Source organism: Anomaloglossus baeobatrachus, chromosome 2, assembly GCF_048569485.1.
Source record: "Anomaloglossus baeobatrachus isolate aAnoBae1 chromosome 2, aAnoBae1.hap1, whole genome shotgun sequence".
Lineage (NCBI taxonomy): Eukaryota > Metazoa > Chordata > Amphibia > Anura > Aromobatidae > Anomaloglossus > Anomaloglossus baeobatrachus.
In genome coordinates this window covers 492,853,054-492,869,847 of record NC_134354.1, presented here as the reverse complement: position 1 = coordinate 492,869,847, position 16,794 = coordinate 492,853,054, and the positions used below count along the sequence as shown (strand labels likewise).

Genomic DNA, 16,794 nt, shown 5'->3' with positions numbered 1-16,794 from the left:
ACCTCTCCTCTCCTTGACTTCACACTTAACTGACTCAAACTTTGCTAAACACTTCCTCCCGCCATCTTCCCAACTGACCACTGGCCCCTCCTCTTGCTGGGTCTCTCCCTACAGATTTGGTGGCGACTATCCAATCAGTGCCCATCCCTTTTACTTGTTGCTAGGCAGTCTCCCAGTCTGTAATTAAAGTTGTGTATGTGGCCTGAGGGTGCTGGTGTGTTGACTGGCATGGATATCCTGGGGTTTGGGTTTCCACATTCACATTTTGTGGCACCTGATACCTCAAGGGTGCTACATTCTCCTCACCATGTTGCCACCACACATGGTTGATACCATCAGAACCAAATAAGGTCGGGACAGAAGTGGTACTGTGTAGTGTTTATGTACATAATAATACAAATACTGAGATACTGATAATAATACAGATGAGAATTACACTCAGTATAAAGAATAGGAGAAGTGGTACTTTGCAGAATTACACCCAGTATACAGGACAGAAGGAATGGTACTGTACAGCATATACTTTATATATATACTGTGTATATATATATATATATATATATGTCGCCCAGGGCTATGGGGTACTCGACCGTATATTTACGGGGATGCTGTGTCATGGGTGAATGCTGGCCTTTGCCCGGTTCTGTGACCCTGGTGACACTTTTTTAATGGGGAGAATTTACAGGGGAGATTGAAGTCATTGGTGTGATGCCACCTGCGGGTTGCGGTTAAGATGGTGGAACCGCCACTCCTGAGTTGGTTATCCCTAGGGCTGGTGGTAATGGCAGCTGTGGAGGTGAACCGTGGGTTGTAAGTTAACAGTCTTTACTCACAGTTGGGCCCTTGGATGGCTGGTTCAGGTCTCTCTAGTTCCAGTGCCAGTTTCATGACTCGGTTGCTCTGTCCCCGGCACCCTCAGTGTGGTTGGCTCCCCGTAGCTTGGAGCTGACTTTGGGGCCCGACTGTCCTTTGGCAGTCTTCTCGTCAGTACGGCGGGCAGTGTGGACTCTGTAGGGCCGGTCTGTGTTCCGAACCCTGATCCGCTCGTTACTGCTGATTCCCCGGAATCTGTGGGTAAGTGAGGTCCATGAAGGTCCCCTCACTATGCAGGTATTTGCCAGGCCACGTGAAGCTAATGCCTGACCTAGAGCCCTGTGTCCCATCGGTGCTCTGGTCCCAGTGGTACTCGGGTGTACCTACCCTGACGACCACTCTCCTGTGCCCCCGGGTCACCGTTACACGACCCAGCTCTAGGCACGTCTCTCTACACTTCTACTCTCTTCGACTCTCCACTCTAGTCTCCTCTGTGTCCCCTCCCACCAGGCTGTCTAGTCCCCTAGACTGGCTCCGCCCTCTAGGTGGCCATTCCTTTGGTGTCTGACTAGCCAATTACCCCTGGTGTTGATTGGAAACTGGGATTTTGGTATGTGCAGATATCACTGGAACTGGTGTTCCAGGTCACTGAGGGTAGGCTCTGCATCCTGGTGAGGATGCAATACCTAGTAGTGCCCTGAGTGGTTCAGGGGCGCTACATATATATATATATATATATATACATATATATATATATATATATATATATATATATATACGGTATATCTATATATATTAGAGCCGTCGTAATTACTCGCTAATCCCGCTCCCTTCCATCACCACACGCGGCTCCGCCCCCCACCTATTACCACACACGGCTCCGCCCCCAGCCCATTACTACATGCGGCTCCACCCCCCACCCATAAACACATGTGGCTCTGCCCCCCGCCCATTACCACACGTGGCTCCGCCCCTTGCCCATTACCACACGTGGCTTCTCCCCCCACCCATTACCACACGTGGCTCCTCTCCCCACCCATTACCACACGTGGCTCCACCCCTTTCCCATTACCACACGCGGCTCCGCCCCCCTGCACATTACATACACAGCTCTGCAACATCCACACTCTAAATCCCTCCTGACCCCATACAAACTTCATCTCATCCAGCACCATGACAACCAGCACAGCAAAGTCCTGCATATACTGAGGAACTGATCATGTGACCCCTGACTCCTTCCCTTTATGTGACATCATCACAGGTCCTGTGAGCACAGAGACAAATCCTGTAACCAGCACAGCAGAGTCCTGCATACACTGAGGAACTGATCACGTGACCCCCTGACTCCTCGCCTCCATGTGACATCATCACAGGTGCGGAAAGAAGGTAGATCACACAAGGGATTGCAGTGTAACTGGTTTCGTTACTCACAGCGTTGGTATGGCTGGTACCCCGAGGAAGGCTGGTCCTGACCACTGGTCCCCTTAGTCCCAGTGCCGGTGTGGTAACCTGGTGGCTTCTTTCCCCTACACCTGTCTTGGCTTGGTGGGTCCCCGTGGCTTGAAGCATCTTGGGGTCCCCTCCTGGTAGTCTCTCAGTCTTAGTACATATGACAGGTAGCTTGAACCCTGTGGGGTTGGTTTCTCTTGTCTTGTTCCCCAGTTCTCCCATTGCTACTGTGTGCCGAACTTTACGGTCAGTGATGTCCTGGATGGTCCCCTCACTGTGCAGATTTTATCAGGTCTGCCTGGAGGTTTGCATGACCTAGGATTCTGTACCCCGTTGGTGCTATGGTTCCGGGAGTACTCCACCAGCAACCACATGCCTGAGCCCTTAGGTCACCATTACAGCGTAACACTCTCCTGTCAGTGCGGTTTCGTCCATCTCCACGCACTTCCACTTACTGACTGTCTGACCCCTCCCACCTGGTTGTCATCTAGTGGATTGGATTGGCTCCACCCCTAGGTGGCCATCCATTGGGTCCAACCCTAGCCTGTCACCAGTCTTTGAAAATGGGGAAAAACAGGTATTATATTGAATGTTTGGTCTTCTGGGTACCAGGGGGTAGTGCCTTGTTATGATTCAGTGATCGAGGAGGATCAAAGGGATAGAAACTAGGAAACCCAGAGAATCACCAGAGTGGTTGGAAACTCAGTTGACTGCAGACCTGTAACTGACAACACAACTAGAAGTAGCCATGGGACGTGCCTACGATTACCTGTTCGCCTTGACACAGCCGGAGAGCTAATTGTTCCTAAAGAGAGAAAAACAAGGAAAGCTAATCTGCCTCGGAGAAGTTCCCCAAAGATTATAGGTAGCCCCCAAACATGTAAAGCCGGTGAGACAAGATGAAACACAGTACACAGGTAGAGAACAGATTTAGCAAAGATGAGGCCCAAACTATCTATATAGGAAAAGACAGAAAAGAGCACTGTCTGCAGCCGCGCAAAACCCTAACAAAAAACAACACACCTGATATGAAAAAACTGAGACCACACGATCTCTCCCCCACTATATCAGTAATCTGGTGTTACTGGGATCCAAGCAAAACACTAATATAGAGGAAGAACTAAAATTAATACCAAGCATGACAAAACAAAAATACATTGCAGAATATGGAGGTGGGTACACAGACATTCCCAGCAGGGAATAATCCAACTCCACCCAGAACTCCACACAAATCAGGAAACAAGCCTTAATACCACAGAAATAAAAACGACAAGAAAGTGGAAGCAAAGCAGCAAATGGTACAAAGAGAAAACTTATCTGCAAGAAGTTTAGGTGGAAACAGAAGATAGGGCAAGCTCCAAAATGTCCACAGCACCACAGGAGACAACATTGATCACCGGCCCAGACAGAGAGAACACTACTCAGTCATATAGGCCTAGTCTGAGCAGCCTGATTTCCAATCATCATCAGCTGTCTGGCTTCTGTTAAGCAGACTAACTCTACTACCAGCACTGGCCACAAGAGGGAGCCCCAAACCGGAACCCAGTCCAAATGTGTTCACAACAGCGCCTGCATCTTTGACAGGGTGCAGTACCTTGTAGCTCCTGATGGGTTCAGGGGAGCTACATATACAACTAGCTGTATATAGATTGGGGCGCTGTATATGTGGTGCCCCTGAGGCTTCAGTCACCACAGGGTACTGCACCTCATTTAAGGTGCAGTGTTCATCTCAAGTAAGGAGGGAGTTAATCACCGGTGTTTCCACATTCCACCTTACATACAGCTTAGGAGCCTTCTCACTGGAGAGTTGGACTAGGAAAGACTGGGGGGTGGCCATCACGAGGCATGGGACTTTCCCGGTCACTAGGACAACCACCTGGGTGGCGGGCACCACTCGTGGTAGAAGTAGGAGCAACCACACACTCTCGACAGTCAAGTTGGGACTACAGTTCTGGTGACACAACACCACTTTCTTCTTCTCTTCTTTCACGGGACCTGAGGCTTGGAGCAGAAAGCTCAGCCCGGGTTCCTCACTCCTGGAGGGGCATCTCTTGGAAAGGAAACTTTCAAGTACCGGTGGCTACTTCTAACTTAACCGGGATTGGCTGGATCCCACCACAGCGGTGACTGGTACCTAACGGGCAATCTAAAGACAGTGAGTAAAAGGCCTGGAACCACAGCAGCTGACTCAGCCTTTTGATTACCGTCGCCCCGCGCTTCGGTGCCAAAAGCCACCACTACTCCCCTCATCATCCTCCCCGGGGTCCGCTCCACCTGTGGGGAGCAGAACCATCCTTGCTGCTATAACCAACCGCCCTGAAGGACAGCGACAGCAGAGGCAGCTAATACCTGGCCGCATACCGCAGGTGGCATCACGAGACAATCATCTTCATTCACTACTACCCCCATCATCCCATCCATTCCCCCTTCCGGGGTCACGAAACCGGGCAGGCCACCCGTGACATTCCTTGACCCTTCACCAGCCTGGTGACAAGTATTCCCCAGGCCCCGTGGGGTGTTCCATATACCCTTGGGTGCAGCTGTATACCCTTTGAGGAAGGACACCTGTATACCACTGGGGGGAGGAGAGCTGTATACCATTAGGGGAGAGCTGGATACCCTTGCGGGGAGAGCTGTATACCAGGGAGGTGAGCTGTATACCTTGGGGGGAAGAGAGCTGTATACCCTTGGGGGAGATCTGTATATCCTTTGGGGGACGAACAGCTGTATACCCTTGGGGGAGGACAACTGTATACCTTTGGGGGAGCTATATACCAGGGAGGATAGCTGTATACCCTTGGGGGGGAGCCGTATAGCCTTGAGGATGAGAGCTGTATACCTTTGGGTGAGCTATATACCAGGGAAGTGAGCTGTATACCCTTGGGGGGAGAGCTGCTGTAGACCCTTGGGGGAGAGCTGTATACCGGAGGAGAGCTGTATACCCTTGGGGGAGTGAACCTGTATACCCTTGGGGAGAAAGCTGTATACCCTTGGGGGGAGGGGAGCTGTATACCCTTGGGGGGAGGGGAGCTGTATACCCTTGGGGGGAGAGCTGTACACCCTTTGGAGGAATGACAGCTGTATGCCCTTGGGGTTAGGACAGCTGTATACCTTTGGGGGAGCTATATACTAGGGAGGTGAGCTGTATACCATTGGGGGATGAGAGCTGTATACCCTTGGGGGGAGGGGAACTGTATACCCTTGGGGAAGAGCTGTATACCCTGTGGGGGAATGACAGCTGTATACCCTTGGGTATACTATCTTGTGATCGGATCACAGATACAGAGAAGAGAGAGAAAGTAATCTCTCCATCTTCTACACTGCCTGTCTATACGTATATCACACTGCACTCGGATGTCATCCAAGTGCAGTCTGATGTTTCACTCGTACCCATAGACTTGTAAGGTTGCATGTATTGTAAGGCTTGCAGATAATTGCAGATTGTCATTGCAAGTCTCACATTGCAGATCTGAGCTGTATCACTTACTAACATTGGACCAAGTGCAGTGCAACCCCACAATTTGTTACGTAGTTAATTCTGAGCTCATTGATACCTCACATGTGGTCAGAAAACTCAGTTTGGATAAATGTCAGGCCTCGGAAGAGAAGGAGCACCATTTGAATTTTGGAACACAAATTTGGCTGAAATAGATTGTGGGCACCATGTCATGTTTGCAGGGCCCCTAAGATACATAAACAGCAGATGCTCCCCACAAGTAACCCCATTTTGGAAACTACACCCCTCAACAATTTTATCCAGTGATATCATGCGCATGTTGAAGTTACATATCCTACATAATACTTGATAATATTAGGTCATCATATTGAGAATCTTCAATTTTATCATGAAAATGTTGCTTTAGCCCCAAATTTTTCAGGTCTCCTCCTGCTTCCTATGCTGTTGCCAAAGGCAGCACATGCACCCTTGCATCCTTTTCCCTCTTCAAGGCCGTGGGAGCATGCACAGGCACAACAGAAGAGGAGCCTACCTAGCAGCAGCTCACCGCATGCGAAGCAGACTGGACTCTTGGAATGAAGGCACCCTCAGCAACACATAGGAGGAGAAGCAGCAGCAGGAGGAGACTATCTTCAATAAGCACCAGAGATAGCATCAGAATCAGCGCCTGCACTTAGTGAAGAGCTGATTAAATACTTGCCAATAATACTGTGCATACGTCAAGCATAAATGTAAAGGCGGCGCCGTGGGCATAAAGGCCAGGCCAGCATACAAGGGCAGATACAGAGGGAGATGAAGAATGCAAAACCCTACCCACATAGTCCTACCCTGATGCACACGCCAATCAAATGAGCAGTGTATTTCTGGAACTTGGATTAAAGATTTTTCAGCAATCAAGCACACAATCTGTGAAGTAAAGGTATCATTGCATTCAGCTTCCTTGCGCCAGGGTGGCACTGGCTTTACTTTATATAGCAAAATTCTGGTTGGTTCCTTTAAGAATTGGAAAATGCTAAGATGTGTTGTTGTACTCTGTCAAACCACAAAATGCATATAAACCACTAGTGAACCCACTCAAATTTAAACAGTCAAAAATTACAGATTTGACCCTGGGCAGAATCTCGGGAGAATCTGTAACATAAAACCCTAAAGCTTAGGGTGGCCTTACATGCTGCGATATCTGGCCCGATATCGCTAGCATGCGACCCACCCCCATCGTTTGTGCGAAACGGGCATATCGCTGCCCGTCGCGCACAAAATCTGGAACCCCCATCACACATACTTACCTGCATAGCGACGTCGCTGTGACCGGCGTACCGCCTCCTTTCTAAGGGGGCAGTCCGTTCAGTGGCACAGCGACGTCACTAAGCGGCTGCCCAATGAAAGTGGAGGGGCGGAGATGAGCGGGACGTAACATCCCGCCTATCTCCATCCTTCCGCATTGTGGCCGGAGCCAGGTAAGGAGATGTTCCTCGTTCCTGCGGCGTCATATATAGCGATGTGCACTGCCGCAGGAACGAGGAACAACTTCGCCCCTGCGACAGCAGCGATAACTGGCAGCGGACCCCCATGTCAACGAGGAGCGATCTTGGACGTTTTTGCAACGATCCAAAATCGCTCCTAGGAGTCACACGCTACGACATCGCTACAGCGGCCGGATGTGCATCACAAAATCCGTGACCCCAACGAGATCGCTGTAGCGAAATCGTAGCATGTAAAGCCCGCTTAAGACCCCACTTTGCGTTTCCACCTGCGTTTAGGTGCTTTTTAGGTCTGTTTTGAGAAGCACCTTTTTCATGCCAAAAGGCATGCGTTTTGATTTCACAGCAAAGTCTATGGAAAATGGGGATTTCTAGACATCACTTTGCGTTTCTAAACGCTGCGTTTAATTTGCATATTTTGTGGCAAAAACCATGCGTTCAAAGAAGCAGCATGTCAGTTGTTTTTGCCATTTTGGGTGCGTTTTATTAACATTGAAGTCAATGAGAAATGGCAAAAACCAAGATTCCTTCAAATTCCTGCATTTTACCTGCTTTTTATGTGCAGAAAACATGTGTTTTGGACTACCAAAACGCATGCTTTTTGGACATTAAAATAATGATTTCATATGTCCCTTTACACACACACATAGTCCGACAATTAAATTAAAAAAAATATATAATTTATTGATAACTTTGCAATTTTGTGTCTTGATGTTCAAAACGCATCTGTCAAAACGCAGGTGAAAAAAGCATGTAAAAAGCGCTGAAAACGCATCTAAAACGCGGTAAATACGCATGCGTTTTCAGCGCTAAATTTCGGAAAAAGGCAACTTTGGTCAAATCAATTAAGCCCAAAACATGCGTTTAGAACTGCAAGTAGGTGAACGCAAAGTGGGGTCTTAGCCTTAGCCTAAGGGCGGCTTTGCACACTATGACATCGCTGGTGCGATGTCGGTGGGGTCAAATCGAAAGTGACGCACATCCGGCGTCACTTGCGATGTCGTAGTGTGTAAATCCTAGATGATACGATGAACGAGCGCAAAAGCGTCGTTATCGTATCATCGGTGCAGGCGCCGACATTTCCATAATGCCGGTGCCGCGACAGGTACGATGTAGTTCCTCGTTCCTGCGGCAGCACACATCACTGTGTGTGAAGCCGCAGGAACGAGGAACATCACCTTACCTGCCGCCAGGGGCTCTACGGAAGGAAGGAGGTGGGCGGGATGTTTACATCCTGCTCATCTCCGCCCCTCCTCCGCCATTGGCCGCCTGCCGTGTGACGTCGCTGTGACGCCGCACGACCCGCCCCCTTAGGAAGGAGGCGGGTCGCCGGCCAAAGCGACGGTCGCAGGGCAGGTGAGTGCATGTGAAGCTGGCGTAGCGATAATTATCTTGGATGACATTTGAGTGTGATGTGATTTTCATAAAATGTCAGAATGGAGAAGGTGGAAATTTTTTTTTCATTACACCATGTAAGAGAAAAATGGACGACACTCGGAACACACTTTGATCTAACTCTGATCAAAGTCTAAGATTTATTGGTCCGTTTTTCTCGTACGTGGAAAAATTGGACACGTGACTGAGCACTTACAATGAAACAAAACGTGTTCAAATTGCCTCCATTTGTGCTGGTGTCTGTCTTTTCAGTGGAACATAAGAATGCAGTTGACCATACTTTTATGGCCATTTGAATAAATGGACACTGCAGAAAAGGAACGCAAATGGAGTTCACTTTAAGGGCTCGGTTCCACTTGCGGTTTGCATGGATGAGTGCAATCTGATAAAACATTGGATTCCTCTCACTGTAGTGCAAAACTATGGGGCAGTGTCCATCTGTGACTGATTTCTCATACCATATTGGCATGAGAAAATAATCGCAGCATGCTGCGTTTGGCAGCGAGTCTTGGCTCACGCACCCCCATACAAGTCTATGGGAGAATGTGAAACATCACACTGCACTCGCATTTTATCTGACCGCAGTGAAACTATGCGCAAGTGGAACGAAGGCCTAACTCTCTTTCTTTCATTGGAATATTAGGCACAGTCAGTTCATATGGAAGCTACAGATGGAAACCTCTGCTGAATGCAGAATGTAGAAAATTGGTCACAACTTTAGGTGGACACCCACCATCTCTTTAAGGCTCTTTGCTCAGCAATGAAATAATAATAATAATAATAATAATAATAATAATAATAATATTATTATTATTATTATTATTATTATTAATAATAATAATAATTATTTTATTTACAAAGTGTCAATATTTGCTGCAGCTCTGTCCAATGAGCCATACAGTACAGTGACATACAATTACGAACAGATACAATAAAAACAACAGAGTTGGGACCAACTACAAATTAAACCTCTGTATCTGTGGCCTGGTTATGAATCACATTTATGGTAATACAACATAAAACAACCATTGCTGATGAAATTATAAAAAAAAAATCTTTCTATACATACCAACTGCGGAATGATATGCTGTAGAGTTACTGTCGTCTCTGGTCCTTGGAAATGGGGACAGGTAGGCATGTGTGCAATTCTTAGTTGGAGCTTGATTTGCTGCAGAAAAGATTTAACAATTTCAGAAAACAGAAAAAAACAACTACAGTAAGGTCTTCACAATAAATTGTCATAGTTGTAGTTCTGAATGACTCCATTACCATGTAATATATTGAAAATTGGGAGAAAAAAATTCCAAGATGAAATGGTGAAAAAAAAAAAAAATAATAAAATTGCAATTCTATCAGGTTTTTTAGATTTATTTACATGGTATTTGTTGTTCAGTAAATATGACCTAGCAATATACTGTAGATAAACACAAGTATGGCAATAACCAAAGGGTTTGGCGTGTTTTTTTTAGCATTCGGGGGTTCAAAAATGAAAACTTTGTAAAAAGAATTTTTTTTTTGTCACAATTTTTTGAGTTGTATAGCTTCTTTAATTTTTCCGTTGATTGAAGTCTTGTTTTCTTTTCATAATGAGCTGTAGTTATAATTGGTAACATTTTAGGATACACCATTTAAACACTATTTATTGCATTTTTAGAGAACAGCACAGTGCCTTAAGGCTGTGTGCGCATGCTGTGGATTTACCGCGGATTTTACTGCGGATTTGCCGTGGATTTGCTGCAGAAAATGTGTCTAATATTGCTGCAGTCATTCCCCAGCAAAACCTATGGGTATAAAAAAATGCTGTGCGCACACTTTATACCTGCAGATTTACCCGCGGAATTTCCACTGCGGAATTAATGGGCATGTCCCTTTTTTTCTGCAGGTACCTGTGGTTTTTGCCATAGATAGTGGTAAAAATCCGCAGGGACCAACCGCAGCAAAACCACATGCGGATTTCATTGTGGTTTTTTACCGCAGGTGCGGGATTCTTTAAGAGGGTCTGGATTTTCCTTGAGAAAAAGTCACTTTCTAGTGCGAACATGGCCAAAAAATGGCAATTCTGTTTTTTTCTTTTTTTTTTCTTTACGCTTTAAAGGCTGCTTTAGACGCAGCGACATTGCTTGCGCGGTTGCTGGTGAAAGGACCCGCTCCCGTGGGTTGTGCGTCATGGGCAAATTGCTGCCCGTCGCTAACACCCATCACACATACTTACCTGCCTAGCGACGTCGCTGTGGCTGGTGAACCGCCTCCTTTCTAAGGGGGAGGTTCGTTTGGCGTCACAGCGGTGTCACTAAGCAGCCGCCCAATAGAAGCGGAGGGGCGGAGATGAGCGGCCGGAACATCCCGCCCACCTCCTTCCTTCCTCATTGTGGGCGGCCGCAGGTAAGGTGTTGTTCATCATTCCTGCGGTGTCACATGTAGCGATGTGTGCTGCCGCAGGAACGACGAACAACCTGCATCCTGCAACAGCAATGCTATTTGAGATTAGAACGGCGTGTCAACGATCAACGATTTGGTGAGTATTTTTAATTGTTAACGGTCGTTCCTTCGTTTTACATGCAACGACGTCGCTAACGAGGCCGGATGTGCGTCACGAATTCCGTGACCCCAACGACATCTCGTTAGCGATGTCGTTGTGTGTAAAGCCCCCTTTAAGCTTACAGGTTGATTAACTTTATAATTTCATATATTGGACTTTTAGAGATGCAGCAGTATCAAATGTGTTTAATATTATTTGTTTTATTTATTTTTGGATGGCCAAAAGGAGGGGATTTGAACTTTTCTGGGTTTTTAAAATACTTTTAAAAACATTATGTGTTACATTCCACTTTTTTTGTCCCCTTAGGCTGTGTGACAACAATGAGTTTGTAGTGAGTTTTTGACGCTATGTGTTTTTGCTGCATCGGAAACGCAGTGTCTTACAGTTCCAGCAAAGTGGATGGGACTTACAGGAATCTCATGCACACTGCGCTTCTTTATTACTCAGTGTAAACTGACCTATGGAGCGTTTCAAATGCGCAACATGTCAGTTTCTTTTGCCAGGATGCTGAGTTTTATGTGCAGATTTTCCCATAACCTTGCATTAGATGTAGAAAATCCACAAGTAAAAAACGCAAATCCGGTTTAGTACATTTTACAAAAACATGTAATCCACAGTTAACTGCATCAATAAAGTTTTGTCAAAGCCAAATGCCAAGAAGTAACAAAAACAAGCAGCTTTATTGAAAACATTACATACCAACAAAACCGCAGCTTCAAAGATGAGATAAAAACACACGTGAAAAAACGCACACGAAAACGCAATACAAAAATGTAAGTGACTTAAAAGGATATTCCCATCTCCAAGATCCAATATGCTGTAGCTGTAATAATAATAATAATATTAGCAAATAACTCCAATTAGAAATGTATAGTTCTCCTGGTTTCACTGCTGCTTACCTCATGTTCAGGGCATTGTAGGACCTTAGGTATCCATGGTTATGACCACAAGCAACTATCTAAATATGACTATATGTGTGGTTGTAACCATGGATACTTAAGGTCCTGCAACTACATATTAGGATAGGATTTTGTAGATGAGAATAACCCTTTAATTTACTTAAGGCCACATTCACACGATTAGTTGGTGTTATTTTTTACCTCAGTGTTTAGAAGCCAAAATCAATAGTGGGTAATAAATACAGAAGTGGTGATGTGTTTCTACTTTTACTTCTACTATCTATCTATTTCTACTTTTCCTCTCATTGTTCCACTTCAGGTTTTGGCTACAAATACTGAGGTAAAAACGTGTGCACGTAGCATAATAGGGCGAGAAATGGTGCAGAAATTCTGCAACATCAAACAGTCACCAAAACCGCATTGTGTGAACATAACCTTAGGTACAGCGTCGGACTGGCTACCGGAGGAATCTCCAGTAATGCCAGACCTGGATTCAGGTACCTGCATTGCACTCCGGAGCTCTCACCTGAGCTCCGGAGTGCAGCCGAGACTGTACCGCGAGCGCCGAGTGATTGATTTCCCAGTGCTCGCGGCTCAGTTCATGAGAGCTGCAGACAGGCTGGGCTGAACTCCGGAGTTCAGGTGAGAGCACCGGAGATCACCGCGGCCTATCTGCAGCTGACATGAACTGAACCGCAAGTGTCGGGGAATCAATCACTCAGTGCTCTCGGTGCAGTCTAGGCTGCACTCCGGAGCTCAGGTGAGAGCTCCGGAGTGCAATGCAGGTAACTGAATCCAGGCCTGGCATTATTGGAGTTTCATCTGGTAGCCAGTCCGACGCTGCTTAGGTAAATTAGGTTACTTCCATTTCATCAGTGTGTTGTTTTCCATGTGTTTTTATTTAGGTTTTTTTTAAGCTGTAGCTTTTGTTGCCTGTTAATATGTCATGATTTAAATAAAGCGGTTTTGTTTATCATGCTTCCTGGTATTTGGATTTCGGGGCACTTAACCTAACCCATATAATTAACTGTGTAAAAAAAATTAAATACAATGGCAAAATAGTTTTTTGTTCACCTGATCTCACAAAGAATGGAATAAGTCACATGTAACCCAACATGATACCAGTAATAAAGTCAAACTCATCCCAAAAAAGGGTAACAATGACAATAAAAAGGTTAACAATGTTTCGAACTTTAGGATTTCAGGCTTTATATCTCACCATCCACTGCAGCTTCAAATGTGAGACCTAGTGGCTGTGAGTTGCGGTAACCTTTTACCGACTACCAACTATTGTGAGAAGCTTGTAGAAGGGAAATGGTACAACAACTAATGAAATGTATGTACATTTTTGACTTTGCAGAAAGTAATAAAAATGCCCTTAAACATTCTCTCTCTCATTATTCTGGCATTTGGCAAATATAAATAATTTTGGTTCCTAATTGAACAGGAAAGATATATTCTGATTTCATGTCAGATAGTGAGAAAAACATGTATGTGTCTTTTTAGATAATGCATGCAAACTTCTGTTTTTTTATATATCCTGTATATACCGTATTTTTCGCTTTATAAGACGCACTTTTGTTCCCCCAAATTTTGGGGGAAAGTAGGGGGTGCGTCTTCTAATCCGAATATACGGATTATATACTGCAGGGTCCAGGGGAGGTGGGGGCCGCTCTGGAGCCGTGCTGGAGGCTGAGGGAGGCTGGTAGAGGCAGGTGAAAGCTGCGGGCAGCAGCATTAGATCTCCTGCTCCCGCTCATATAATATGCACAGCCGCTGTCCATCACCGTGGTACTGAAACCGCACTGTGGTGATGGGCTGGGGGAGCGGCGCATATTATATCTGCCTGTGTTTCCCTTTGATCGCACATGCCCCCTGTGTTAGATATGGCCCCCATGCTGCTGCCCATAGTAAAATAAAACACTCTTTACTCACCTCCTCCTGCGTGTCTCCCCGGTCTCCCTCCTGCTGCTGTGATCAGGCACGCAGAGATATCTCTCTGCTGTGCCGATCACATGACCGCACCGAGAACCAGGAAGTAGGAAGTGCAGGAGACAGGAGGAGCTCAACCCCACGGAGGGAGACACGAGGCAGGACAGTGCTGGAGAAGGTAAGGAAAGAGTTTATTTTACTAAAAGCAGCAGCATGTGGGGCGATATCTAACACAGGGTGATGTGTGCCAGCCACAGGGGGCCATGTGCCAGCCACAGGGGGCCATGTGCCAGCCATAGGGGCCATGTGCCAGCCATAGGGGCCATGTGCCAGCCACAGGGGGCCGTGTGCCAGCCATAGAGGATGTGTGCAAGCCAAAGGGGACATGTGGCATCACTGATGGCCGTGTGTCAGCCACAGGAGGCCGTGTGCCAGCCATAGGGGCTGTGTGCCAGCCATAGGGGCCGTGTGCCAGCCATAGAGGACAAGTGCCAGCAATAGGGGACATGTGGCATCACTGGGGGCTGTGCGCCAGCCACAGAGGGCTGTGTGCTAGCCATAGGGGCCGTGTGCCAGCCATAGAGGACGTGTGCCAGTCATAGAGGACTTGTGGCATCACTGGGGGATGTGTGCCAGAACAAGGGTGCTATATTGAATATAAGGTCGCCATATCCAGATTAAGCGGGCTAATTTTAGGATGGGGGGGCTATGAGGGACATATACCCTATATGATTTGTTAGACGGACACTGGCATTATAAGACGTACCCCATTTATTAAAAAATTCTCTATTCCTTCACTAAATTTGGGGGTGCGTCTTATAATCAGGTGCATCTTATAAAGCGAAACATACGGTAAATATTTTTTATTGCTTTAAAGGAATCTGTAAGAAGCTTTTTTTCTACTTCATCTGAGACCAGTATGATGTACGCAAGAGACCCTGAAACTAACGATGTATCACTTAGTTTACTGTGTGTAGCGGTTCAGATACAATCAGAGGTTTTATATTTAGCGTGTAGCAGAGCTCAGAAGGATGCCCTCCCCCACACCAAGGTCTCAATGTACAAAGCCTATAGACAGTGAGCTGCTAATCAAATCACTGCAGAGTTCGTGCCAGACTAGCTGACCTCTAGCTGACCTAGTCCAGCAATGATAATCTCCTGAAGCTAGAACAAATACTCCAGGGAAACAACACATAGTGTGATAAGAGACACATTGCAGAAATCAGTGTGTTAACCCCCATATCATGTTGTTTTCAGATAGCAAAAACCTGCTGAGAGGTTCCCCTTAACTGCGCTGACCCAATAAATTTAAAGGGAACCTGACAGCTTAATAATGCTACCCAAACCATGCACGGCAGTCAGCCTAATCTGTGGAACTCCACCCCCACCACTAATTGGTAGCGTGCTCACAATGCAGTCTACACAGGAAGCTGCCAGTCAGTGGTGGGAGTGAGATTGTATTTAGCCTAGAAGTCTTAGATTTGCAAGCTCTACATGATAAAAAAGAATTCTATCAAGACTACACCAAGCAGTCCAGTAAGTGATACATCCCTGGAATTAAGCTGTTTTTATTTATATGTTACTTTAGGAATATATAGCAAAACCCTGCTGTCAGATTCCATTTAAAACTATTAACTAAGCCCTACTTATTCTTACTCCAGCAGATCCCAGCACATCCTGACTATTATAAAGCTATTGGAACGGTGATACACTGCCACTGCAGATATCTACTGCTGACAGGGCCTCCATGATCGCACATTGTGGTGATCTGGAAGGACGAATCGCTACGCAGTCTACAAGTGGCATGGGGATCTGGAACATCAGCTGGACCCCAATACAGCTACCCAGGTCTATTTACCTGTTTTGAGGGCAAACAAGAGGATGATGAGATTGATGGTCTAATCAATCGAACACATCTTTCTATACATCCCCTGATGAACCCCGACATGCCGGGGGGGGGGGGGGAACGCATCGGGATCAACATCAGTCCTAGCCGATAAGTACTGGGACCGTTAGGCCTATAATCTATACATGTGGGTTAGGACCCTAATCATACATATCCCCTAAACACTATAGCCAGATGGTATTCTGTGCAATTGGGGATTGACATATCTTGTTTGGGACCAGGGTCTGACCACAGATATCTTCATGTAATGACATATGACTGTGTAACTATCTCAGCACATTGCACTTCGTGGTGGTTTAGGTTATGTGATAGCAACAGGGGCAAATAAGGTCAGCCGCCGAGGAACGGGGGCACCCAAAACATTAAGGTGAATTAAACCTCCGTTGTCAGGAAGGGATTAGATTTAGGGAATATCAGGCCCTTTCTCCTGAACATCGTGATATTAATTTAACCTGACAGTGCCTTAAATACAGTAGAAGCGACACTCTATTGCTCACTGCCCCATCCAGAACCTCATCTAGCTTTTATGCACTTCACAACATTTGTCTGTGACCTTACAATTGGGTATGGCCCCTGTGTCCATATTGATAAGCCTGCTTTACATGTTACGATTAAGCATACGATATCGTATGCGATCGTAACCGTCCCCATCGTATGTGCGGCACGTTCAATTTGTTGAACATGTCACACAGTCGATTAAAAGCTGTCACACGTACTTACCCTTCCATACGACCTCGATGTGGGCAGCGAACGTCCACTTCCTGGAGTGGGAGGGACGTTCAGCGTCATATCGACGTCACGCGGCAGCCGGCCAATAGAAGCGGAGGGGCGGAGATGAGCGGGACGTAAACATCCCGCCCACCTTCTTCCTTCCGCATTGCAGGCGGGAGCCGCGGGATGCAGGTAAGATCTGTTCATCGTTC

At 46.5% G+C, this 16,794-nt stretch overlaps 1 protein-coding gene across 1 annotated transcript in view; it reads right to left on the bottom strand.

Moving 5' to 3' along the window:
- TMEM182 (transmembrane protein 182) overlaps positions 1 to 16,794 on the bottom strand; it is a 68,128-nt gene that overhangs the window by 28,995 nt on the left and 22,339 nt on the right. Inside the window, exon 3 of the mRNA XM_075336485.1 lies at positions 9,665 to 9,763. Within this exon, the coding sequence (XP_075192600.1) occupies positions 9,665 to 9,763 (99 nt within the window). The remainder of the gene's footprint in view (positions 1 to 9,664; positions 9,764 to 16,794) is intronic.